Source organism: Capra hircus, chromosome 14 (genome assembly GCF_001704415.2).
Source record: "Capra hircus breed San Clemente chromosome 14, ASM170441v1, whole genome shotgun sequence".
Classification (NCBI taxonomy): Eukaryota; Metazoa; Chordata; class Mammalia; order Artiodactyla; family Bovidae; genus Capra; species Capra hircus.
In genome coordinates this window covers 78,906,938-78,934,392 of record NC_030821.1, presented here as the reverse complement: position 1 = coordinate 78,934,392, position 27,455 = coordinate 78,906,938, and the positions used below count along the sequence as shown (strand labels likewise).

At 50.6% G+C, this 27,455-nt stretch overlaps 1 protein-coding gene across 6 annotated transcripts in view; it reads left to right on the top strand.

Moving 5' to 3' along the window:
• The window catches only part of TRAPPC9 (trafficking protein particle complex 9), a 391,636-nt gene continuing 364,743 nt past the window's right edge, over window positions 563–27,455 (top strand). For 2 of the 6 annotated variants that reach the window (XM_018058608.1, XM_018058607.1), the window contains exons 1-4: window positions 565–691; window positions 6,107–6,700; window positions 19,195–19,340; window positions 22,139–22,267. In XM_018058608.1, the coding sequence (XP_017914097.1) occupies window positions 6,117–6,700; window positions 19,195–19,340; window positions 22,139–22,267 (859 nt within the window). In that variant the 5' untranslated portion in view covers window positions 565–691; window positions 6,107–6,116. Of the gene's footprint in view, window positions 692–6,106; window positions 6,701–19,194; window positions 19,341–22,138; window positions 22,268–27,455 lie in introns of all 6 variants that reach the window. The other 4 variants (XM_018058610.1, XM_018058609.1, XM_018058612.1 and 1 more) reach the window with 3 other exon arrangements.

Sequence of the window (27,455 nt, the reverse complement as noted above, 5' to 3'; positions counted from 1 at the left end):
GCCCTCGGGCAGTCTACTCCGGGCTCCGGCTCTGACCTCCTCATCCCCGCCCAGCCGCTGTGTGTGACCAAGCAGTTAAGTCAGGCCAGGGAGGCACCCTGAGATCGTTTCCCAGCCAGTAAAAGGGGAACTTATTCTCGCCCCAAGGTAGCTCTAAGCATCGCTCCCATGCCTGCTGGTGCTTGATCCCGGGAGCGACTGGAAGCCCGGCTCGGCGCGGGCGCTGGGATCGTGATCCGGTAGGGGCTTTGCAGGGGCGGGGGCTGCAAAGGGCTCCACTCTCGAGCTGAAATTTGAGCTGCGCGCCCTGAGAGCGGGGCGCATAGGCAGAGCTTGGCCCTTCCTTTTGGGTGCGCGGCCCCAGGAGCCAAAGTTCTCTCCGTCGCAGCTGCTCCCCTCCCTCCCTTCTCCCTCCGTCTCCCTCCCCTCGCTGCCCACCGCGACCACCTCGCTCCTCAACCGCTCCCCCCGCTCCGCCCCCGGCCCTTCCCTCGCGGGGCTCGCGTCGCCGCTAAAACCTGGCGCGGGTCTCCAGGCCCGGGACCGGCTCCGCGCATGCGCAGGGGCGGTGCCGGCCTGGCCGCCAGTCGGAAGCTCCAGCTCCGAGCCCGGGGAGCGGCCGCAGAGCCTGCCCGGCCCCGCCGCCCCTCCCGCCGTTGGCGCCTGCTCCGGGCCCGGGGGCCCCGGCTGCGTAAGTGCAAGAAGGGGGTGCCACTGGGCAGGGGACCGGGCCGGCCTCGGGAGGGCTGTCCGTGGGTCACGGCGCGCGCGGGGTCGCCGGGCAGCGTGTGTCCCGCGGAGGGGCTCGACTCCGCCCGCACCTGCCGCGGCCACCTGCCCCGGCCCGGCTGCCCTGCGGCCCGGCCTCCCCCGTCCGCGCCCGCGCCCGTCCCGCCCCGGCCCGCACCTGCCGCCTCTCGGGCCCGGCCCGGCCTCCCCTCCGCGGGTGCCGGCCGTCCCCGGCCCGTCCCCGGCCCCTGCCCCCGGCCCCGGCCCCCGACCGGGGGTCTGCGGACGCGGCTGGGACCGCCCGGCTCTCGGTTTCCTCTCTTCCTCCATCTCCTCTGGGTTCTAAGTGGCTCAGATCCCGCGCGGCGGCGTCAGGCACAGTCTCCCGCGGTTGAGCTTCCGAAATTGTCAAGTCCAGCTTCTCTCGGCCGAGTCTCGGAAATGCAGAGCCGGTGCCCGCCTGGGTCTCCGCCCCCAGTCCATCTGCCCCGCGCGAACGGCTTTCCACGCGGAGTGCTGGTGTCAGGGTGGGATGCTTGTGGATTCCACTTGTTCTTACAGAGGGATCCACAGTGCCGAAGGCAGGCCCGGGTTAGTTAAAAATGAGCAGAAGGCTGTGACCTCCTCCTCCCTCTTCTCTGCTCCTCCCCACCCAGTTTAAAGGCAACTGGCGATTTTTAAAAGGTAGTTATAGTCTCTTCCTAGTCGGGCCCAGCTAGTGTTCCCTAGTATGAAATAACACTACTAGAGACATGATGCGGGAGAACCAGGAATCTTGCCATCCTTAAAGATCCCTTGGCCAGGTTTTTTCTTAAATTCTGGGCCTGTCTAGTGCAATAGAGGGAAAAATAGTTAAGAAATATTTTATCAAGTAACAGCTTTATTAAGAGAATGTGAATACGGTAAAGTCCACCCATTTAAATTGTACACTTAAGTGGTTTTCAGGGTATTCCCAGTTGTGCAACCATTATTAATCCAGACCATTTTCATCACTTCAAATAGAAATTCCATACCCATTGTCAGTCTCCTTTCCTGCACCCGCAACAGCAACAAATTTACTCTGTGTCTCCAAGGAGTTGCATATTTGGGGCATTTCATGTAAACAGAATCATGCAATACGTGGTCTTTTGTGCCTGGCTTCTTGCACTCAGCATTTTCAGGGTTCACCCATGTTGTAGCAGTGTTAGTACTGTTTATGGCTGAGTAGTATTCTATTATATGGGTAGACTGCATTTTGTTTGTCCATTTATCAGGTGATAGATGTCTCTGTTGTTTCCACTTTTTGGCTATTACGAGTAATACTGCCATGAATGTTCGTGTACTGCTTTTTGTGTGGACGTGTATTTTCAAATCTCTTTGGTATATACCTAGGAGTAGAACTGCTATTTATATGGCAACTCTGTGTTTAAATTTTTGAGGAAATACCAGGTTGGAGAAATATATTCTTCCTTAAAATAAATATTTATTTATTTATTTGGCTGCACTGGGTCTCAGTTGCCGCGTGTGGAATCCTTGATCTTCCTTGCAGCATGATATTTAGTTACAGTGTGGAGCTCTTAGTTGTGGCATGTGGGATCTAATTTCCCCAACCAGGGATCAGACCCAGGCTTCCTGCATTGGGAGTGCAGAGTCATAGCTACTGGACCACCGGGGAAGTCCCTGAAGAAATATATTCTTAATGTTTTAATACTCGTATTAGATTAGTCTCAGACTAATTGGTGATGGACAGGGAAGCTTGGTGTGCTGCAGTCCATGGGGTCGCAAAGAGTCAGACACGACTGAGCGAGTGGACTGAACTGGAGTCTCAGACACCAGAGCTGGCTCAATGCCAGGGCTCATTTCATTAGATTCTTTCTCCCTTGAAGAAACTAGTGGAAAAACATCGACTCTGGAGCCAGTTTGCCACTTACAGATTAGGAGACCTTGAGCAAATGACTGAGCCTGGTTCTTTATCTGTAAGGTTGAAGATAGGGATGCTTGTTTCTTGATTGTTGGGAAGTCTGAATATGATATGCTAGATTGTAAAGTGCCTAGTGCAATTTCCTATTCCTACCTTGTATGAGACAAATTTATTCCAGTGTTAGTTGCATATTTTGAATCTGTGGCAAAGGTGAAGAAGAACTTTGCTGATAGTGAGCTCCTTCAGGGAAAACATTTGTCAATTTTTATTTTTGCCCAGATAGTATGATGGAAAACTGCTGCCAACTACTCTCACTATTGTTTTATAAAAGCAGGAATGTTTGGGAGTTCTTTGGTGGTCCAGTGGTTAAGGCTGGGTGCTTTCACTGCCATGGCCCAGGTTCAGTCTCAGGTTGGGGAACTAAGATCCTACAAAGTCATGTGGTTTGGCCATTCTGGAAAAAAAAAAATTAGAACTTTTTTTTTTGGCTGCAGCCCGAGGCAAATGGGATCTTAGTTCCATAACCAGGGATCAAACCCGCACCCTCTGCCTTGGAAGCGAGGAGTCTTAACTACTGGATCGCTAGGGAAGTCCCCTGACTCTCCCCAAACAAGAATGTTTTAACAGCAAAAAAATGAGAAAGTTCGTAACCTAAGAATGTGCTTAGTCGCTCAGTCATGTCCGACTCTTTGTGACCCCAAGGACTGCAGCCCACCAGGCTCCTTTGTCCATAGGATTCTCCAGGCAAGAATACTGGAGTGGGTTGCCATTTTCTTCTCCAAATCTAAGAATAAATAATAATAATAGTTAACATTTATAAGGCACATACTAAGTTTACTTTAGTTTTATGGAACACTTAAAACATTATTTGTGTTTTTCTCATTTTACTTCAGACCAGAGAAATTGAACACCTCCTATCCTCAAACTGTCTGAGATCCACAGGCCACCTGTCTTCAGGTAGCTCTGCACCTGTAACTCACGTGCCTTTTTTGTGCAGTGACTTCTTTGCTCATACAAGCAGGGTGTTCTGGGATCAGCAGCATCATCTCCTGATAGAGGAGAAGGGCTGGGGCCAGGCCCCGAAACTAGCCAACCTGCTGAGATCCACCCTGTAAGCTTTTTGAAGTTGGATCGTCTTCTGTTTTAAAAAATGTTATTTATTTTGAGTTGAAGGATCATTGCTTTACAATATTGTGTTGGTTTCTGCCATACATCAATGTGAATCAGCCACAGGTACAGATGTCCCCTCCCTCTTGAACCTCCCTCCCAATAGGATCTTCTTTTTTAACTCTTCCTTGAAACGTTTGACATTTATGTACAGTTTAAAGAAGGGCAAGACGAGCACCCCTGGATCTGCCATCCAGCTTAGGAGACAGAACACAGCTGCTACTTTTGCAGCTCCGCGGCTTCGCCTTCAGACTGCATCCTCTTTGCCACCCAAGTAACCACTGTCCAAATTTATCCTTTTCTTTATAATTTTACTATATGTGTAAACATCATATTGTTTAGTGTTGCCTGTTAAACTTTACATAGGTGGAATGGTGCTGCTTGTATTAATCCATAACCTGCTTTGTGTGCCCATCATGTTTTTGAGACTCATCTTTGTTCCTCTAGGTCGTTCATTTTCACTGTTCGAAGTATTCTGTTGTGTTAAAAGACCACAGTTTAGTTACCCATCCTCCTAACAGTGGACAGCTTTGTTTTCTCCAGTTCTCGCTTCTATAAACCTGCCCACCACATGCCGGAGTTCCTTAAGCAAGGCAGTTGCTGGGCCCAGGATGTACCAGTCTACACGCCCACCTGTCACATAGAAGTTACCTTTGCATCTACATCTAGATTACATCTTTGCAAATGTGGTGGTTTTTATACTTAAAACATTTTGTCTGTATACCCATGTTTATAATAGTATTATTCATAGTAGGCAAAGTTAGGAACAACCCAAATGACCTTCAATGAATGAATAAATAAAATGTGTTATATACCTTTATACATAAATGTATATACTATTCAGGGAATATTATTCAGCATTAAATAAGGAAATTCTGATACATGCTACAACACAGATGAACCTTGAAGACATTGTGCTAAGTGAAATGAGCCAGTCACAGCATGGTTCCACTGAGGTGGCGTGCCTAGAACGGTCTGACTCATAGAGACGGAAAGTAGATGGTAGGACTGGGACTGGGGTTGAAGGGATGGGAATTAGTGTTTAATGGGGACGGAGCTTCAGTTGGCAACGGTGAACACGTTCTGGAGATGGTTGCATAACTGTGAATGTTGAGAGAGCTTGTAGACCCTTTGCCCAGTTTTCCTTAATGGTACCGTCTTGCAGATGATGAGATGGTTGAATGGCATCACTGACTCAATGGACGTGAATTTGAGCAAACTGGCAGATAGTGAAGGACAGGGAAGCTTGGCATGCTGCAGTCCATGGGGTTGCAAAGAGTCAGACACGACCTAGCGACTGAACAACAACAACCGTCTTGCAAAGTTACAGCACAGTATTGAAACCAGAATATTGACTCACTAATCCTTTGAGGTTTGTCTGATTATCCACAGTTTTATTCACGATTAAACTGGGGCTTAGAGAAGCACACAGGCCTGTCTGGGTCGCTGACATGGCTAGTGTGGAGTTGGGGTGGAACGGGGCTTCAGATTTCCAGGCAGTGCTCTTATGATGTTCTGTGGATGGGGCAGCATTCATCTGCTTGTTGGACCATTCATTTAACAAACATTGATTAACTCCTATGGGCCAGATGCTTTCGTATGGGTTATCTAACTGAATTCCTCAACAGCACCGAGAATCAGGTAATATTTTCCTTCTTCCTCTTTTAAAAAAATAATTACTGGAGTATAGTTGATGCTGTTTTCTTTTTATATCTGACAAAATTGGCACAGCAAGGTTATAAAAACTCTCCCAAGGAAGCTCGGTTTATAAGATGAGGGACGGTGATGGTGTGTAGTTCCTCCTGTCTCACTCTGTGCTTGGCACCTTGCAGTTTGCAGCCTGCCTTAATCCAGAGATCTTCTTAGAAGGCAAGTTTTATATTACCCCCATTAGTTTTCAGCTCAGGAGCTCAGGTGGGCTGGAGTAGAGTCCTGGTCTTCTGATTCCACTGCAGAATCTTCATGCTTTCTGCTGAGAGGCTGAGGAAGCAGTTCCTAACTTCCTTCCTTCACTTATTTAGCCTTCTTTGAGCACCGACTCCACATCAGTGTCTGGTGAAGTACTGGGAATGGGAAACCCGAGAGGCTCCTTTTGAACTGCAGGGGCTCCAAGCTTGCTCCAGGAGCAGGGCACTGTGGTAAGAACTATGGTAGCGGCCCGTAGAACCCCCGAGGACAAACGGTACCCCGCCGCTTGGCTTGGGGCTCTGCCGGTCTTCCAGCTGGGGGACGCCGGCATCCCCGCGTGCCGGAGTGGGAGGCAGCCTGCAAAACCCGTGTACACCCTCAGAACCCCTTCTCTCTGGGCAGGGTCTTCACCATGAGTGTCCCTGACTACATGCAGTGCGCCGAGGACCACCAGACTCTCCTCGTGGTGGTCCAGCCCGTGGGGATCGTCTCAGAGGAGAACTTCTTCAGGATCTACAAGAGGATCTCATCGGTGAACCAGATCAGCGTGCGCGACTCGCAGCGCGCACTCTACATCCGCTACCGGCACCACTACCCGCCCGAGAACAGCGAGTGGGGCGACTTCCAGACCCACCGCAAGGTCGTGGGCCTCATCACCATCACCGACTGCTTCTCGGCCAAGGACTGGCCGCAGACCTTCGAGAAGTTCCACATGCAGAAGGAAATCTACGGCTCCACGCTGTACGACTCGCGCCTCTTCGTGTTTGGGCTGCAAGGGGAGATCGCGGAGCAGCCGCGCACCGACGTGGCCTTCTACCCCAGCTACGACGACTGCGCGACTGTGGAGAAGCGCATCGAGGACTTCGTGGAGTCTCTGTTCATCGTGCTCGAGTCCAAGCGCCTGGACAGAGCCACGGACAAGTCCGGGGACAAGATCCCACTCCTCTGTGTCCCCTTCGAGAAGAAGGACTTCGTGGGGCTGGACACAGACAGTAGGTAAGTCGGCCTGGAGCCCAGGCTCCAGAAAGGGAGGAGTAAGCGGGAGGGTTCCCTGCAGTGGTGGCGGGGCAATGGTGCAGTACACTGGGTTTCAGACTTTCTAAAATTGAGTGGAACACACTTTGGTTGGGGGAGATCCTTTTAGGGTTCGTGTGACACTTAACTCCCCCTCTTTAGCCCAGACCCCCAGGTGGGACCCCTGGAGCCGGTGTCCAGAGGGTAGCCCCTGTCACTAGGACAGTAGAGGAAGCTGAGCTGAGAGGGGCTGCAGGTAAAAGGCAGGACAGGTGCTGAGACTTAGTCTGGGAAGAAGAATGTGGACTATCTTAGTGTTTTTGTTTTTTTTTTAAATTGATTGCACGTCAAAATGATAACATTTTACATATATGAGATCAAACAAAGGACATTATTAAAATCAGTTGCAAGTGCTTGTTTTTTACCTTTTTAAACGTGGCAACTGGATTCACGTGCCTTGCGTCTTATTCCTATCGGACAGCGCTGCCCCAGGACACGTTGTGAAGACTGTTACTAAGCCTCACCCCTTCTGTGTGTGGTTGGGGTGCTGAGCCCCAGAGGCAGCAGAACTCCAGCCTGCTGGGCTGGAGCTGGGCCCATGCCTCCTGCCTCCTAGGCCAGGCCCCTCCTCCTGCCAGACGCCCCAGCGTCAGGTCCCCCACTTAGGATATCAGAACCACTGCAGAGACTCCTAAAAGAGCTCCTGGTGCCGAGGATAGTGTGTTCATGGTCTCTGTGTAACAGGGATCGCTCAGCCCTCACGTTAGCCCTGTGATGCAGTCAAGAATCGCAGACGAGCTCTGTGGGGCCCTTGCTTGCCCTCTGCTCCATTTCTCTGCAGCCTTCCCACAGAAGAGAGCAGAGATGTGGTCCCCTTGCTGGCAGGGGCACTGCCACCTGGGGTGCTGAGCCTCTCCCGTCCTCTGCAGGGCTCGCGTGCTGGTCCCGCAGGCGAGGACAGAGGGCGTGGTGTGGGCACCGCCGTGTCCGCTGCAGAGTAGGTGCTCAGGGTTTCCTGAACTCACTGAGGTTGAACCCGGCTTTCTGGTTGTTGATAAGTTAGAGGAAAAGATGTCAGAGAGCAGAGGGAATAAGTCCAGGCCAGCTCTGCGGGGAGAGTCCCAGAGGCCCTGGGCCGCCCCTGCAGGTGGTGCCTGGCAGGGTCTGGAGGGGCCTCCCTCCCACACCCGGACTCGTGTGGCCTCAGGAAGGGCAGGGCGTGTCACACCCACAGCTGTGCTTGCTGCTTGCATGCCCCTGTGATCACCATGCCCACCCTGCCCTCCTGCTGCTTGTAGCCCAGGTGGCAAGGTTTACGAGCCTGGGCACCACCAAGGGGCAGAGCTGCCTGCACCAGACCCACCAGACCCACTCAGACCCACCAGACCCACCAGACCCACTCAGACCCACTCAGACCCACCAGACCCACTCAGACCCACCAGACCCACTCGGACCCACTCAGACCCACCAGACCCACCAGACCCACTCAGACCCTTCAGACCCACCAGACCCATTCAGACCCACTCAGACCCACTCAGACCCACCAGACCCACTCAGACCCTCTCAGACCCACCAGACCCTCCAGACCCACCAGACCCACTCAGACCCTTCAGACTCACCAGACCCACTCAGACCCTTCAGACCCACCAGACCCACTCAGACCCACTCAGACCCTTCAGACCCACCAGACCCATTCAGACCCACTCAGACCCACTCAGACCCACTCAGACCCACCAGACCCACTCAGACCCTCTCAGACCCACCAGACCCTCCAGACCCACTCAGATCCATCAGACCCACTCAGACCCACAGATCCACTCAGACCCACTAAGATCCACTGAGACCCTCCAGACCCACTCAGACCCACTAAGATCCACTCAGACCCACTAGACTCATTCAGACCCTCCAGACCCACTCCGACCCACCAGATCCACTCAGACCCACCAGACCCTCCAGACCCACCAGACCCACTCAGACCCACCAGACCCACTCAGACCCACTCAGACCCACCAGATCCACTCAGACCCACTCAGACCCACCAGACCCACTCAGATCCATCAGACCCACCAGACCCACTCAGACCCACCAGACCCACAGACCCACTCAGACCCACTCAGACCCACCAGACCCACTCAGATCCATCAGACCCACCAGACCCACCAGACCCTCCAGACCCACCAGACCCACCAGACCCACTCAGACCCACCAGACCCACTCAGACCCATTCAGACCCACCAGACCCACTCTGACCCTCCAGACCCACCAGACCCACCAGACCCACTCAGACCCACTCAGACCCACCAGACCCACTCAGACCCACCAGACCCACTCTGACCCTCCAGACCCACCAGACCCACCAGATCCACTCAGATCCTCCAGACCCACTCAGACCCACTAAGTTCCGCTCAGATCCTCCAGACCCACTCAGACCCTCTAGACCCACTCAGACCCACCAGACCCACTCAGACCCACCAGACCCACTCAGACCCTTCAGACCCACCAGACCCATTCAGACCCACTCAGACCCACTCAGACCCACTCAGACCCACCAGACCCACCAGACCCACTCAGACCCTCTCAGACCCACCAGACCCACTCAGATCCATCAGACCCACTCAGACCCACAGATCCACTCAGACCCACTAAGATCCACTGAGACCCTCCAGACCCACTCAGACCCACTAAGATCCACTCAGACCCACTAGACTCATTCAGACCCTCCAGACCCACTCCGACCCACCAGACCCACTCTGACCCTCCAGACCCACCAGACCCACCAGACCCACTCAGATCCTCCAGACCCACTCAGACCCACTAAGTTCCGCTCAGATCCTCCAGACCCACTCAGACCCTCCAGACCCACTCAGACCCACTAAGTTCTACTCAGACCCACCAGACCCACTCAGACCCACCAGACCCACCAGACCCACTCAGATCCATCAGACCCACCAGACCCACCAGACCCACTCAGATCCATCAGACCCACCAGACCCACCAGACCCTCCAGACCCACCAGACCCACTCAGACCCACTCAGACCCACCAGACCCACCAGACCCACTCAGACCCATTCAGACCCACCAGACCCACTCTGACCCTCCAGACCCACCAGACCCACCAGACCCACTCAGACCCACTCAGACCCACTCAGACCCACCAGACCCACTCAGACCCACCAGACCCACTCTGACCCTCCAGACCCACCAGACCCACTCAGATCCTCCAGACCCACTCAGACCCTCCAGACCCACTCAGACCCACCAGACCCACTCAGACCCACTCAGACCCACCAGACCCACTCAGACCCACCACACCCACTCAGACCCACTAAGATCTACTCAGACCCACTCAGATCCACCAGACCCACCAGACCCACTCAGACCCTCCAGACCCACTCAGACCCACTAAGATCCACTCAGACCCACTAGACTCATTCAGACCCTCCAGACCCACTCCGACCCACCACATCCACTCAGACCCACCAGACCCACCAGACCCACTCAGACCCACCAGACCCACTCAGACCCACCACACCCACTCAGACCCACTAAGATCTACTCAGACCCATTCAGATCCACCAGACCCACCAGACCCACTCAGACCCTCCAGACCCACTCAGACCCACTAAGGTCTACCAGACCCACTAAGATCCACTCAGACCCACTAAACCCACTAAGATCCACTCAGACCCACCAGACCCACTCAGACCCTCCAGATCCACTCAGATCCACTCAGACCCACCAGACCCACTCAGACCTACTAAGATCCACTCAGACCCTCCAGATCCACTCAGACCCACTCAGACCCACCAGGCCCACTCAGACCCACTAAGATCCACTCAGACCCTCCAGACCCACTCAGACCCTCCAGACCCACTCAGACCCACCAGACCCACTCAAACCCTCCAGACCCACTCAGACCCACTCAGTCCCATCAGACCCTCCAGACCCACTCAAACCCTCCAGACCCACTCAGACCCACTCAGACCCTCCAGACCCACTCAGACCCACCAGATCCACTTGACCCACTCCTGCCGGCCCCTCAACTCACCTGTCACCTCCTGCTGAGCCCCAAGTGTCAGGCAGGGTCTGTGCCGAGGTAATGGTCCCTGACAAGGTGGGCCTGCGTGTGTACCCACATTCCCCAAATCTTAGTACCTGTGGCATCAGCAGGACAGACTCGTGGGTGAGCGACTGAAGCTGGGGGCCCCGACCCCTTGACCTCTGCCTTCTCCTTGCCACACGAGGCCCCGAGGGACATTTTTGATTATCAACTTCTTGAGGTTGCGGACCCAAAGGTCTGCAGGCTGAAATGTTGAGAGTGCCTGTTTTGGCTTCTTGAGATCTCTGCTCAGTCTGGCGGGAGGAACTCGATTCAGGACACGTGCTTGGCGCATGGTGGCCAGTCCTGTCCCAAGGTGTTTATGCAGAGCCTCCATGTGCTAGAAAGTCAGCAGTGAACGAAACCTCCCTCTCGGTGGGTCCATTCGGCTCTCACTGGCCCCGTAAGCGCTCAGCCATCATGTGGACTCCGGTGAGCTAATGGCGCCAGTGAGCACAGCGGAAGCGCTCACCCCCAGTCACTGTGTGTCCCTTGTTGCCACCACGAGTCTCAGTCGCCTCATTTTCAAAACAGTGATTCAGTTCCGGAACAGAGCCCAGAGCCACACTCTCTCCTGCAGCTCCTGGTAGGAGTGACAGAAAGAGCCCAGCCTGAGGGATTGCATTTTGTGGCTCGGAAGGAAATGTCCGAGTGTAGGTGGAGTTTTGGTCTGAAGCACGGAGCTCTCTGACTTCGCGGACAGGCTCTGCAGCCGGTGCCTCCAGCCACAGGCCCAGCCTTCCCGGGAGCCGCGGGTGGGAGGGCGCGGGGGCGTTTGTCCTCGGTCCACACGTGCCCCTGGCCTCATCAGAGCCCACGTCAGTTCTTGAACATGCTGTCAAAGTTGTTTTTGTTCTGATGTGTTTCTAATTTTCGCTTGTTCCTCTTTCTTTTCTTTTCTTTTGTTCTTTTTCTCTCATACCGCCCTGTGAGTGTGTTGTTGGGTCTGAAAAGGTAGGCTGTGCACGGGTTGCCCTGGAAATAGCTGGACTCCCCCTTTGCTGCCTCTTCACCGCCTGATCGCTTTAGAAAACAGAAACCTAACTGCTGCCTTGATCCATGTCTCATCCCGGTCATCGTTTTATTTTCTAATTCTTTTTGCTTTTTTAGCACATAACCCACTGGCCTTAGACAGCTGTCCAAATTCTTGCTTTGGGGAACCTGTTTGGTCTCACATTTGGTGACAAATGAGCCCTTGTTAATTTTTTTTTTTTTGGTTTGAGGAAGTGAGATGCTAGTTGGTTTAAGTGGCTGCAAGGGGTTTTTCCTGGGATATTTTAACTTGGAAAGACAAAGTCTGCTGCACCTTGCTTGACCCTGGCTTTCAAATAAACATGCCAGGCATGCGATTCTTGGCTGTCGCTGCGTATGCATGACGGTGCTTACTGGCCAGCAGTTGCCGGTGAAGACACGCCCGCTTTGGACGAAGCTGGCCGTGGAGGGATGCTGCTGGAGGAAGCAGTTACCGGGTTTTCTTTCGCTCTCTCGTTGCCCATACCATTTACTTTGTCCCAGTGGCTTTCTGTCATAAAGGGGCAGAGGCTAGTCTGCTAGGGCATTTGTCTTTGTAAGGGCAGTTTTCCTGGGGATCAGGGAAATATGTCCTTCCCCTAAATTGCTAGCTGCTTTGGATCTGGTGGGCACAAGGACCTGTACAGATGACCACGGCTTCCTCTCTGCTTTAGCCAGGTCTGTGGTTTAGCTTAGCAGATGGACAGGCCCAACCTGCACCAGCCTTTACTTTTAACCCATGTCAGTAAGAAATAGCTGGTTGTGTATTTGTTGAGGCTCACGGCCACCACTGATGGGCATGTCATTAACTGGTGGTGGTGGACCCCCAGCACACACCACCGTAGCTGATCGAGGACCTTGCATTCTCGCCCTGGTCATCTCACCTCCTGGGGAAGGGTTTTGCTGCCACCACTGTGCTGGCCAGGAGGCCTTGTTTCTCCTTCAAGGGTCTGGTCCAAATGCGGACACTTTCATTTTTTGTTGACTTTGTCTCACTTGAGACAGGCCAGATTCCTAAAAGGGTCCAACCCATCCTGGGGTAGGGGGGCTGCAAAACAGAAGGAAGTGTGGCAGGGACAGACAGGTCAAGGCCGTGTGGTTGGGAAATGCAGGGTGGGATCCTGTGATGGCTTGGCAGTGCCCTGGACGCAGGGCCTTCCCTGTGGCTCTCAGGGCCCAGCGATGGCAGTGACCGAAGCCTTGCCTCGGCTCCTGTACTCTCACCTGCTCACTGGTGGGTGTGCCCGCTAACCAGGGGCTCTCCCAGACCACAGACCCTTCAAAGTTCAGACCGTGGGAGAACCACGGGTCCTTTTTCCTGGGCCTCCTGTAAGAGACTCAAGTGCCTTCCTAGGTGGCCGGTGCCAGGGAACACGTCCCTCTTCAGGGAGCACCCTTCAGGGAGCACCCTTTGGAGGATTGTGACTCAGCACACACTTGCTGTGAGCTGGCTGGGTCCGGGTCCCTTGGAACCAGAGCTGAGATATACTTTGAGATAGAAATGGCAGGACCAATGACGGTGCAGGGGTCGGGTGAGGGACAGGGGAAGTCAAATGTGACGTCAAGGTTTTGACTCAAACAGCTGGGCGTGTCCTGGGGCTGTTAGCTAGAATGGAAGTTTGAGACCGTTACTGAAACTGGGAGTACCTGCTGGTGGTTGGGTTCCAGAGTAAATGGTAAATGTATTTTTCAGAAGCCAGTCAACATTCAAGCGATGGTTTTAAAGAGCCCGGGGCTCAGGTGGCAGAGCTGGACTCGAGGCATGCATGAGGCTGGCAGTTTCAGTGTGTGCTTACAGCCGTGAATGCGGGAGCGCGTCTGGAGAGTGTGGGCTGAAGGTCCAGGGCTGCGACGAGGTTGGAGGAAGGCCTGGGCCATGGAGGTTTTGTGTGGTGGGCTTTCCTTGTGGCTCAGCTGGTAAAGAGTCTGCCTGCAATACGGGAGACCTGGGTTCAATCCCTGGGTTGGGAAGATGCCCTGGAGAAGGGAACGACTACCCATTCCAGTATTCTGGCCTGGAGAATTCCATGAACTGTATAGTCCATGGGGTCACAAAGAGTCAGACATGATTGAGCGACTTTCACTTTCACTTTCTTTCTGTGGTATTTGGGGTTTTAGCAGCAGCTGCCATTTACCCTTAGGGCCTGGGAGGTGGGGCAGCCTCTTAAAGAAGTCGGAGGGGAAAGACAGATGTGCATCTTAGGAAGATGCTCTGGCAGTGGATGGAGGAAGCTGGAGCTGGAGTGGTGTGGGAGGGCGGAGAAGGTGGGTCACATTCACCCTTGAGGCGGGGAGGAAGGCCTGGGGAGGTGTGGAGCCCCCGGTGGGTCCAGTGGACACGAGCAGTTCACACTGGGGATCTGAGGATGGAGAGGATGCACGCTGGGAGGAGGGGCTGCTGTGCGGAAGGATGGTGGTTCGGGAATAGTCTTTCCTCTCAAAATAGACTTAAACCCAGATCTCTTAAGGACACTGATAGTTACTATGGAGGAAGCAGTTCTTTTTTGATCCTACTGTGGTGGATACAAAGATGAGTAAGACAGTCTGTCCCGGAGGCTTGATACTTGTTAGAGGGAGTATGCCAGTTTAAAAGGGGAGAAGGCGGGGGAGGGAAGCTAGCCAGGTTCTATGTCAGGTGCTCCCCTGCCCCCATATTCCGTTCACACCACATGGATGCCATCCGAGGTGGGGGTGGCAGCCCCCTTTTGCAGAGCGTGGAGCATTCTCAGGTGAAGCCACCAGGTCAGCATCACAGGGCTAGTGAATGCTAGAGCGGGATTCAGGCCTTCTCAGCCTGCAGGGCGTGTTCTCTCTCCTAATCCTGTTACCTCCCTGTTGTGTCTGGAGGGTCTAGTGGACCAGTTTGGAGCCTCTCAGAGAAAGCCTCAGACTTGGGGGCTGCAGGTCTGTCTCACGGAGCTCAGCCACGTCTGATGGTGGGGCAGCACCAATGTGCTTTGCATCCCAGAGACAGGTGTTGGTCCTGCTCCTCGGGTGATGACGTGCTTGCAAAGGACGCACAGGTGGAGTCTTCCTTCGAGCATTCTGAGTGTGCAGTGGGAACTGTCCAGGCCTCCCTCGATCAGCTTTCCTCAACAGAACCTAACTCTTCTGCAGAGTAGGCTGGGCCCTCTTTATGGAGCGAGGGTTTAATATCCAGTGTTAGCATAAAAGAGTTCAGATGGAGAAAACCGACGTTAACTATTGATGTTCCGATTTCGTAAGGTGAGACGCAGTGTCAGTTAAGGGCCCATGCAGCATCTGAAATCGAGTACAGAACTCTGCCTTTCTCATGTTCTAGTTAGAGCTGTCCATGGACAGAGAGGCCTGGCAGGCTGCAGTCCACAAGGTCCCACAGAGTCAGACACGACTAAAGTGACTTAGCATGCACGGTGTAGACTTGTCCACTTTGGAACTTCAGCTCCACCAAGGGGCGCCTGTCAGTGTGTTGGTGTGATGGCATTTACACAGTGCACGTAATCTAGGCTTTTTCAGCCCCTAATATTCTAGTGCAGAATCATGGGCTGTAGCGGTCACTTAATTATGCAGTGCTTGTAAAACTATATAATACCAAAAGCAGTAAGAGATTACCTTCATCAGAGTTCCTTTGGGTTTTAGTTGCAAAGTGTGGTTGAACAGCTCTGGTTTCTCTTTGGATTTGAATATGTAGTTTCTTTGCAAGTAAATTGGGCTTTGGATTAGAATGTACCACCAGCCGTGTAAACGGTACCCAGATCGCGCAAATATGACCCATGTTCTTCCTCTTTCTGATCAGAAGTAACGGGAATCACGCAGTGTACTTTAGTCGCGTTGTCCTTAGTGTTCAGTGTGGTGTGAGCGTCTCCTTGGCAGTGTTGACGGCTGTGTTAGGTGCTTCCAGAAAGGAAGCATCTCCCTTTAGCTGGGGAGGCTGGCAGCTCTGTGGCTGTGCTTTAGCCCTGATTGATTTGAGGCCTTTATGACTGAGGGCTTGTTGGGTTGTTATTAATTTTTCTATCAATCCTGAATTCCAGTTCCTTTAGCCCTAGTGTTAATAACTTGTTAAGAATAAGGAAATAAATTGAGTCGCCCTTTGAAATATTTAGAGCATATTCACGTTTTTGCTTAAGGTCTGTTGCGCATGGTTTTAAAAGTCACCATTAGTTTTAAAATTTACAACAAATTACGACCTGTTTTGAATATTTGCATTTCGCATTAACTTTGCATTTATTTGCTGCTGTGGCTTCATGTTGTGTTTTTCTTTGTCATACTGTTTGCTTGTATGTTCTGTTTTTCCATATCCATGAGCAACAGTCACACACTGTAAAAATGCTAATAATGTGTTTGTAAGAACTCTGAACTTCCAGAAAGACTTAAAAAAAAAAAAACAAACCTGACATAATTTTCAAATGATCCATGAAGAAAGAAAGGATCCATGTCTTTTTGGAAGAATTTTAATGAGAAAGCTTATATTGTGAATTCTGCCAAAATTAGCGTAAAATATTTTGGTTGCCCACAGCATAGCTGACTAGAAATAGAATTGCCTTCATTCCTTTCTCTGTTTCCCACTGTCTTTTCAAAGGATTATGAACAGGATTGCTCGTAATCTCGAGATGACCCAGTCTTGGGGCACACAGCACTGCAAGAGTGAAATAATTTGTGTGTCTATGCTAGAATTTTATGGCATTTTGGAGACTTTCTCCCAAATAATAGGATTCATTCTATTTTTGTATAATTCAAAATATTTTGAATTGTTGTGTTACATCATATAACCTTTATGTGAAATACCGTAAGCATATTTAGATGACTCCTTTTTGTAAAAATCCTGTATTTTCAAAGCCAGCTCTTTCTGATCACAGTGGCTTCACTGTTCATTTTTGAAACCGTCCTGGGCCATGTTTTCTTACAGCAGATGTGCACCTCTGTAAGTTTGTACAGAGATGTAGTGATCTACTTTGTTCAGAGAGGTAAGACAGGATGCTTTAAAGCAAATTTTAGTCTAACAGGAAAGGAGTAAAGTCTCTTAAGAAAAAGTATAATTCAGAATCTGTTGAGTCAGTGTCGTGGTGGGGTCTGTAAGCCGCCGTGTGTTAGGAGCCCACAGTCATGAGAGCGGAGGAGGCGAGTGTGCCTTCGGAGGCTGCATCCTTCTCTGGTTAGAACAGGAGACACCGCGGGCGGGGAATGGGCCTCGTGCCGCCCACCTTTGGGAGGGAGAAGCCCCTCAGGTGCAGAGGCTGGAGGCGGGGAAGGCTTCCTTTTCCTTGAGAAACTGAGTCAGAATGAGCCCTATGGCCAGTGGGAAGTAGCTTGGCAGAAGAGCCAGGCCCCTGGGATCACTGGGGAGGCTGGGGAGGGCAGGGGGCAGGGGAGGGGGGCTGGAGCTGTACTGGGGAGGCTTACAAGGCTTTGAAGTGGGGGGAACCTAACCAGACTCATGCTTTGGGAAGGCTCCTCTGGGGGGGTGGGCGTGTGTGTGTGTGTGTGTGTGTGTGTGTGTGTGTAGCAGGGTGGGGGTGAGGCCCCTCTAGGTGTCTGTGTGTGTTGCAGGGTGGGGGTGAGGCCCCTCTAGGTGCCTGTGTGTGTGTGTGTTTAAGGGTGGGGATGAGGCCCCTCTAGGTGTCTGTGTGTGTGTGTGTAGCAGGGTGGGGGTGAGGCCCCTCTAGGTGTCTGTGTGTGTGTGTGTGTTTAAGGGTGGGGGTGAGGCCCCTCTAGGTGTCTGTGTGTGTGTGTGTAGCAGGGTGGGGGTGAGGCCCCTCTAGGTGTCTGTGTGTGTGTGTGTGTGTGAAGGGTGGAGGTGAGGCCCCTCTAGGTGTCTGTGTGTGTGTGTGTGTGTGTTGCAGGGTTGGGGTGAGGCCCCTCTAGGTGTCTGTGTGTGTGTGTGAGGGTGGGGTGAGGCTCTAGGTGTCTGTGTGTGTGTAGCAGGGTGGGGGTGAGGCCCTCTAGGTGTCTGTGTGTGGTGGTGTGAGGGTGGGGTGAGGCCCCTCTAGGTGTCTGTGTGTGTGTGTGTGTGTGAAGGGTGGAGGTGAGGCCCCTCTAGGTGTCTGTGTGTGTGTGTGTGTGTGTTGCAGGGTTGGGGTGAGGCCCCTCTAGGTGTCTGTGTGTGTGTGTGTAGCAGGGTGGGGGTGAGGCCCCTCTAGGTGTCTGTGTGTGTGTGTGTTATAGTGTGGAGGTGAGGCCCCTCTAGGTGTCTGTGTGTGTGTGTGTGAAGGGTGGGGGTGAGGCCCCTCTAGGTGTCTGTGTGTGTGTGTGTGAAGGGTGGGGGTGAGGCCCCTCTAGGTGTCTGTGTGTGTGTGTGTTGCAGGGTGGGGGTGAGGCCCCTCTAGGTGCCTGTGTGTGTGTGTGTGTTGCAGGGTGGAGGTGAGGGTGCTCCAGAGCGGGAGGGGTGTTGGAACCCAGGAGGGGCCGTTGAGGTGACGGGTGGGGTGATGCGGGTCTGCTGGGGGCTGGTGGGCGGGGTAGGTGCAGCGCCCTCCTCGGGGGAGGCCTGTCGGGGGGGCTGTCCTGGCAGACAGGTGGGGGGCAGGCTCACGTTCCTCTTCTCTCCTCTGCCTTATGTGATGATCTTAGTTCAGCCAACGCTGGGAACAGAAAGCTCCATTCCAGAGTTGGAGAGGACGGGATTCAAGTTTGTCCTGGGATCTGTATATTCATTTAGCTAGAAGCCTCACATCTTTTGGACTGACATAGGGGTTTTTAGTTCTTGATCAGATTGCTTTCTTGGTGAGAGGAAATTTAATATAGCTGCTGTTTTGCTTGGAAAGAAATCTTATCTTTAAAGAAAGTTAATATTCAAAAGAACGGGAATATGTAAAATGATGAAGTGAGATATTGGTATGGTTTCTCTGGTTTCTGAGTTGATATGGAGTTAGAAGCTGTTGCATTATTTAGTAGCACATCCTTGCCAATATTTAAAGAGCTGTTAGTGAGTGTTTTGGGCCCCACCACTCAAAGCATTATTAAAGCTTGCTCTGAACTCGTGAAGATAAAGGTCTTGTTTGCAGAAGCCAAATAGTTGGCTTGTAATATGCAGCACAGCTCTCTTTATGAAATAATAATACATTTGACGTTAAGAAACTGGAAGATAATTGATTTTTTTTAAAAGGCCGAAACAAACTTTCTCGTGGTAATGTTATGATTGGAAAATTTGAAAAGAAGAAGCCTCCTCTCATATTATCCATGTGAAATACATGTACTCTATTGCATTTAGAAAATAACTTGGCTCATATACTGGCAATGATGGTGGCTGGCTTTCAACCGTAGAGCCTAAAGTTGCCGCCTTAGCGTTTTTTGTAGTGAGAGAGAGGAACAGTGCTTAGCCAGCGTGCGTTTGGGGCCGAATCTGGGCATTGGCAGTGATAGCTTTCCATTCACCTCCCCTTGCAGACATTACAAGAAGCGGTGCCAGGGGCGCCTGCGGAAGCACGTGGGGGACCTGTGCCTGCAGGCCGGGATGCTGCAGGACTCCCTGGTCCATTACCACATGTCGGTGGAACTGCTCCGCTCGGTGAACGACTTCCTGTGGCTTGGAGGTAAGAGGACCTGGTGAAGAGGATCACATACGCCGTGGTAGCAACCGATCCTTGGGAAAGGAGAACACTTTGGAAAAATGGCTCTAAAAACATAGGGTGAGGGTGGGGAAGCTGTCTACTGAGCGGGCTGCAGTGGGGAATCTTCGGAGTGACCGCCTCCCCTTTCCGCGCGCCCTTTCCCAGTCACGCCTGCATTTCCGTCCTGCTGGATCCAGGATGGAAACTCTCCCTAAGATGCACCGAACTTGCTTGCTGCTTTGTGTCTTTTTGCTTTTTGTTTATTTTTTAAAGCTTCCTTGGTGGCTCAGTGGTAAAGAGTCCTCCTGCCAGTGTAGGAGTTGCAGGAGACCTGGGTTCGGTCCCTGGGTCGGGGAGATCCCCTGGAGAAGGAAGTGGCAACCCACTCCAGTACTCTTGCCTGGAGAACCCCACAGACAGAGGGGCCTGGTGGGCTACAGTCCATGGGGTCGCGAAGAGTCAGACACGACTGAGTGACTCAACAACAGTTTTTTAAAGCACATCTTGCCCTCTGCTTAGAATGCCACTCCCCACGTTAGTCGCCTCTTCCACTCATCCTTCCAGACCTCATCTGTGGGTCAGCTGATGAATGGATGGACGGAATGCGGTGCATGCATGCGTTCAGTGGAGCCCTGTTCAGACATGAACTCCAGTGAGGTAGTGGTACCAGCACAACACGGATGAACCCTGGTAACATCACGTCAAGGAGAAGGGGCCATACACAGAAGGCCGCACGGTGTATGGCTCTGATGGTCTGAAATGTCTGCGCAGGCAGACCTAGAGGCCGAGAGGACGGGATTGCAGATGACTGGTTGCCTGGGCTGGGAGAGGGGGATGGGGAGGGGATGGGGAGGGCAGTGGGCTTTCTCTGCAGGAGATGGAAAGATTCTGGGATTAGACAGTGGTAAGGGCTGCACAGCAGCGAATGAGCAAAACTGCTGAGTTGTACACTTTTGACTGGGTGACTTACATCTCAACTGACAAAACGTAGAAAGCTGCTTCGAAGGACAGCCTCTTCTGGCCCCTCCAGCAGCGGGTGCAGTGGGTCTTGTACAGAACCCCGTCTGCACGGAGTGTACTTTCCATGCTGGGGCTGCCTGTTAGCGTGTTTTTGTCCTTCAGGGACTGTCTCCTGCAGGCGGGAGTGGGAGGTGTGGTCTGTGTGTGTCCATCAGCTAGCGCGTTGTAGGTGTTCCGCAAATGCTTGTTAAATGAGTGTGGTGCCAGTGAGGACTGAAACAGGGCTCTTTCCTGGAAGAGGCCAGCAGCTCAGTCAAAGGGCCCATCAGCCACTTACAGTAAACACAAGTCAGAGGGAAGCAGCGAAGTTCTTCAATAGAAGATTAGCGGCGTCCCATAGGACACACTTGGAGAAGGGAATGGCACCCCACTCCAGTATTCTTGCCTGGAGAATCCCATGGATGCAGGAGCCTGGTGGGCTACAGTCCATGGGGTCGCACAGAGTTGGACACGACTGAGCAACTAACACAGGGCTAGAACACACTAAGTGTAAATTTTAAAATGAATTTTGTAATTTGGCTTCTTAAAGCAGATAGGGAAAGAGAAGGAACAGATGGGGAAAAAATGAGAAACTGGTAAAGGACTAAGCAGGAGGGATGGCAAATGGGAGTCTTCCTGTCTCCTTGAAGGAGAGATCTGTAACGAGTTGTTCCGGGCTGGTGGAGTAGGGCTGCAGCTTAGGCACTTACCCCCAAAGAATGCCACTGGGCCCCCGACCCACCTCGTGAGGATGGCCGGTTGGGTTCCGTGAAGGCGGCGTGCGTGACTGCCACTGGTGGCCTTTTTCATTCTGGGTCCCTCAGAAACACACAGGGGGGTCTCCCAGGGACCCCAGGACGTGTAACATCACAGCAGATTGACCACAGAAGCAGGTGTGAGAATCCAGCACACTTGTGTCCAGTCAGACATTAAAGAATTAAAAAAATGCAAAACAGTGTCAGCCTTCCAGCACATAGTTTTGTTTTGAAACGTAGTTATTGTTCATTGAAATTTAGCACGTAACGGGCTTATTATTTTCTAAAAGGTTTGAACACATAAATATTTAAATCTTTTTCTAGTTTTATTTTCAAACATGGTAAGTGTCTGTAGATGTAACCTGCACAAAAGAAGCATCCAGGAGTTCTGAGACCAAAAAATTTGAGAACCTCTGAGCTGCTGGATAAAGATGAACACTGCCCAGAACTTGTGGGGCGGGTGGCCCAGCCCAGGTTGTCGAGGTGTGACTCCCAGCAATGGAAGATGGGCACGCCACAGCAGCCACAGTTGCCTCCGAGGGGCAGACGGCCTGCCAGGTGTTTGCTGCAGATGGGCCGATGCTGTCCGGGTCAGTGATGCGGAGAGGTGTTCTGCTCCTGTGGTGTGGCCCACTGGTATGGTTTCAAGGATACTTTCGATGTGGGGCACTTTCTGCTCCGTCCATCTGCAGTGTCGAACTCCAGCAGAGAGCTTGCCACACAGTGTGAACTGGACTGCTGGTTAAAGGAATGAATGAACGGCCTGTTCACTCGTGTTCAGCCCCTCAGTGAGACTTTGAGCTTCACGAGAACTTTCTGTGCTGCCAGTCTCGACCCAGGCCCGCCAGACATGATAGGGGCCCTGGTCCTGTTTGTAACAAAACCAGCGATCTGTAGGTTTGACCTGTGTTTGGGGGAAAACTGGCATTTTCCACATCATCAAACTGCTCACATCATTCTTAGGGTAGTTTTTGGCTAACGATGGGCTGCGAACTTTATTAACCGAACCCTTTGTTTAATGCCCAGCTGCCCTGGAAGGGTTGTGTTCGGCCTCTGTCATCTATCACTACCCTGGTGGAACTGGCGGTAAAGCCGGAGCTCGCAGGTTCCCGGGGAGCGCCCTTCCTGCAGAAGCGGCCAACAGACATCGACCAGGTGAGCTCCGCTCCTGCCCTGTGCCGGGCCCCATGACCGTCCTTAAGCAGGAGCAATCCACTACGGTCCCCTCTGAGTGAAGCCTGCCTGCTATTTGAATAAAGAGTAGAATCTGTTGAGTCAGAAATCCTGCACATGAGACCTTGTCTTCTGATCCTGTTAAAACACGTATTGATCTTATTGAGTCTGATCGAATGATATTAATGGATTGCCATGATGGGTTGATCTCTGGAGCAGCTGCATGAAATTTCATGGTAGACCGACTTTGAAGTTCTGTGTCTGGGTCCTTGTCATAGTTTCTGGGTTTTTGGTGAAGGGAGTCCCCGCTGTCAATTTTAACAGCCAGCTGAGGGACCAGTTGTTTTTTTTTTCTGGTTGATGGAGTTCTTTTAATCAGTGAAGTTTGATTTGCTGATGTTGTGTTGGCGTATGGAGAGAGTAAAAAACCATCTTTGGAGGAGCAGACCCGCAGACGCTTGTTCTCTGAACTTGACCCTTTTGACCCCTAATGAATGAGTTTCCCGTAAACGTTTAGGATGTAGTTGTGCTACCTCACAGGTCACGGAGATAGTAACAGAGAATGCAGGGGTCAAGGCCATACATAAAGCTGCTAGGCTTTTTTTTTGATCCGTGAGATTTTCATAGATTTTTTTTTTTTTAACCCCCAAAGAAAAACCCCATGACAGTTGATGAGTATTGGAAGGGAAATGGCTTACATTTCTTTTCCCCTCAGTTTTACCATTTTCCCCGACACCAGCAAAGACTGCGGAGACCACCTTTATGAGTCAGTCTGTGTAGCCATTTGGTCTGAATTCTGTGTCAAACTGCTTAGATAGAGCTGTGATGGCTCTCGAAGATGTTTTATCATCCTTCAGCAGACCATTATTCTTGGGTCTAGTGGGGTCTCAGTCACTAGAGAGGAGGGTAAAGCAGGTGACGTGATGAAATCTGAGGTCTAGAAGGCCTCTGCCCCCCACTTTCCCATGTTCTGATTCTGACTGGAGACGCCTCTGGTCGGTGTTCACCACCTATGTTTTTCCCATGTTGTTGTAACTGCTGCCTCTGCGACAGGATCTCGGCATTTCAGCCAGTGGCCCAGTGCTTAAATCTCCAACCCAGGGGACAGCTGTCTTCTCTTCTCTGTAGAGAGTCTGCTCTCTCTCTGGGGATGCCTTTTGTTTTATTCTTTCCCTGAGATTTGAAGAGAAAATGTGGTACGACTGTGCCACTCACGTGACTAGTGAGATTCCAGAGACCTTTTAGGGTAATCTTTCAGTCTCTCCTCCTGCTGAATAAAGGCAAAAAAATGTTTTAAACCTGAAAATTGCTCTGTCTGCAGTAGAGAAAAGTCTTTATTTAGCCCTGCGTGGTGTGCAGCACTTGAGAACTTTTTATTGTTGGAGGCAGTCCGAGGAGATGACCCCGTAGGCTCGGATGAGAGCAGAAAAGCCACGCTGCCCTTGTTTAGACGGGAGTTGGTTTCACCGCCTTTCAGGCAGTAAAGGGTCCAGAGCTGTGCGCGGATTTGATATCATGAGCATGCATGTCCATGCTGCTTCATCTTGGATACAGATTTTAAGATTACTCAGTTTGTAGCCCCATCTCACACCAGGAGTTTACCGACCTACTCTTTGAGATGAAGCTGAGACAGTCTGATTGTTTTAACATTCTTCCTTGAATTCTGTCTCAGGTTCCTCCTTCACCAGCAAAGCAGTGAAAATACAGATGTCATTTAATGCCGATGTGACCTGGAGCCAGTTTAATCTCTGTGCCTCAGTTTCCCTACCTGTGAGATGGGGGAGATAATAGTTGTATTTCCCTCATCGGGTCCTTGTGAAGGCTGAATGAGACATGAGGCACGTGGAGAGGGCCTGCACAGCCCAGCCAGTCCTGGATAAATGTTGGGGGCTGTTATATATCAGTAGTAGTATTGTTGATTGTCAAGTAGTTTTAAGACTTGGTGATATGAGTCCATGCATAAAGTTAAAAGACTCTAGACATCTCAGATCTGCTTTATGTACTTCTCAAGATTTCACCTGAGAAAAGGGATTTTTTCCCCCTTAAAATTGAGTTTAGTTTAAAAATGCATTCTGTAGTCCCTCTTTTCACTTTAATTCTCCTTCTGTTGCCTTTTTTTTTTTTTGACAAAACTTCACTTTCTTGTATTCAGAGTTTAGAGGCCACTCAATGATTTTTCTGGAGACTTGTCCCTTTAAGCCTATAATTAATGGACAAAACTTGGTTTAAGCCTATAATTAATGGATAAAACTTGCTTTATTAAAAAATCAATAGGACATTGTACAATCAGTCCAAAAGGAAATGCTTATTGACTTACAAATATTCCTCCTTTTTGGACTAGCTTAAATTACTAACAGCAAGCATCATCACCAAAACAGCTAGGAATCATTTGGCACTTCCCCCCAGCCAGGCTGTGCTAACTGCTTCCTGAGGTTTTACCCCATAGCAGGTATTGAAGGTGGTTATCAGTAACTCCCTTTTGCAGGCGAGGGACTGAGGTTTAAGCAGATTCGGTCGCTTGGTCTGAATCGCGCCGCTCTCAGGGGCAGGCTCGTGGCTGGAACCAGGCTGGGCTGACCACAGTGTGTGTGCGGCCTCAGTTGCTCCTCTAATCAGCCTCCTGTTGACTGGCTTCCCGAACTGCAGTGTGTTATAAATGACCGGCTTTAGTGATCTCAGCCTCACGAGGCCTTCAAAGAAGAGATACCGGTGAGAACACAAGACAGAGCAGCAGAGATTAAAATTGTATGTTTTCGCAAATGTTTTATTCTCAGCTAGTGACCTAAAAAGTTAGGATTTTTTAACTCTGTAAGCATGAAAAACAAAACAGTGAGAGTGATTACAGTGCAAAAGAGAAGTGGGCTTTGAACATGCAAACCTACCACTCTTCTTCTCTAGTGAGGCTTGTTGCAAGGAAAAGTTATAAAGACTGAATTGGTTTATGTAGTTTGTAGTATGGAAGAAAGGATTAAAGCACTGAGTGTTGAGGGAAAGTTAAATTTTTATTGTTTTCTCTCCTTATGATGAATATGCAAGACTTTTTTTTTATGGCTTAAGTATATTTCCTCATTTGTGAAATTTGAAGAATGTTATTTACCTTGTCTGACTGAGTCAGACACCTTGTACTAAGCACCCAAGAGATGTTCAGTAAAAACTTGCTGTCACAATGACAGATGATTTAGAAGGATCAACTGAATTACTGATGCATATTCACTGTGTATATACTTTGTATGAATGTGACTTAAAGTGACAAGGATTCAGTTACTTCTTTTTTTAGTGCAGTAGGAGGTTTTGATGAAATGAGTGCCTTCCTTTAGCTAGGGACTAGCTTAATTGTCTAAAGCTGAAGAACTTGAAGATTATTTGTACAGAACATACATTTTTTACAACTCAGAATCCATATTGCTGTGTAATCTTCCACTGCTGCTGCTAAGTCACTTCAGTCTTGTCTGACTCTGTGCGATCCCATAGACGGCAACCCACCGGGCTCCCCCATCCCTGGGATTCTCCAGGCAAGAACAATGGAGCGGGTTGCCATTTCTTCCTACAATGCATGAAAATGAAAAGTGAAAGTGGAGTCGCTCACTAGAATCTCTTAATTGCTAGGAATTTGACCACAGCCACTGACCCTTAGAAAAATCATTATTGATTACTTTCAGAGAATAAGCTTATTTCTTTGGTAGTTAAAATTTTGATTTTTTTCCTGTACCCTTAATAGGTTTTAAGTAATCAAAATGTTGATTTGACACCTGTCATTTTTCTTTTATAGAGAGAATAAAAGTGGAGCTCATAGTGTTTTAACATATAAATAAATGTTTGATTTATTTCAACAAAATTGTATGATTTGTAGTTAACCACTCTTTGGGAGTGGCTCGGATGGTAAACAATCCGCCTGCAATGCAGGAGATCCAGGTTCGATCCTTGAGTCAGGAAGATCTCCTGAAGACAGGAATGGTAACCCACTCCAGTCTTCTTGTCTGGAGAATTCCATGGACAGAGGATTCTGGTGGGTTATAGTCCATGGAGTCGCAAAGAGTCAGACATAACTGAGCGATTTCACTACACTACTGCTACTCTTTGGGAAGTGTTTTGCCAGACACTGAGACGACCTGCTTGTGGAAGCATGCGGACCTGCCTTTCATGAATACAGAGCGGGTGCAGCCAGTGCAGGGCGTGAGGCTGTGCAGAGCTTTACAGCCTGCCGCTGGAAGGGCGGGTCTGGGTCTCAGCCTCCCCGCCTGTGACGAAGAGGCTGGACTGGATTCCTTCTTCCAAGCTCAGTTTCCACGAGCCTGTGTCTTTTGTTTATGTTCAGGAATGTTAACAGTTTCAGATTGAATACTGAATTCCATTCCCTCCCCTGAAGCAGAATTCATTGTGTGCCATTAGTATATAAGCTTTTAGTTACAGGCTCTGCATCTCCTATTTCTGAAAACCTTTCATTAATCCTTTATTATACAGAAAGCCTTTCGGGCCATAGGTGGCGCTGTTGCACCTTGAAAAAGTCTTCATTTTCCTGTTTGCGGAAGATTTAACTGACAGTCCTTTAATTTGACTTTGTTTAGTGCTTCAGGATAGCACATTGTCATGTCTGGGTACCTGGAAGAATTATTCTAGTTATTTATACCTTATTTTTATTCTGTAATCTCAGTGTGAAAATTTTAGGCTTGCTGTGCAAACAATGGCAAAATTGGACTTTTCTTCCAATATTAGAAACCAGTGAGCCATGACTTTATAAAACAGAAGTGGTCCCTGGAGCACCTTAAAGCAGAAAAATGTGTTGAACTCCCTGAGTATTGAACCCGCTGCTGTGCGTTAATCAGTGGGAGGTGATTTGGTTGATGTAGGAGGGAGGGTAGGTTTTTGACTTGGGTTGAATTCACATGCTACCCCTTTAGCCATGCCAACTTGAGTCAGTTCTTTCTGAGTTTCCCCCTTGTGTGTAAAATAGAGATGCTACTGCCTGCTTTGTAGAATGCTGAGAATTAGAAATTATGTGAAGTGTTATAGCATGGTGGTTATCTCAAAAGAGCACAAACCCTTAGCTTTTGTTTGGTATGAAGCCATCATTTTACAGTCTTAAGCAATTACGAAGGAATTAAAACAGGGAAAGCTGGTTTTATGATGAAAGATCCAATTAAGAAATGGGTAAAGTATTTGAAGAGGGTCA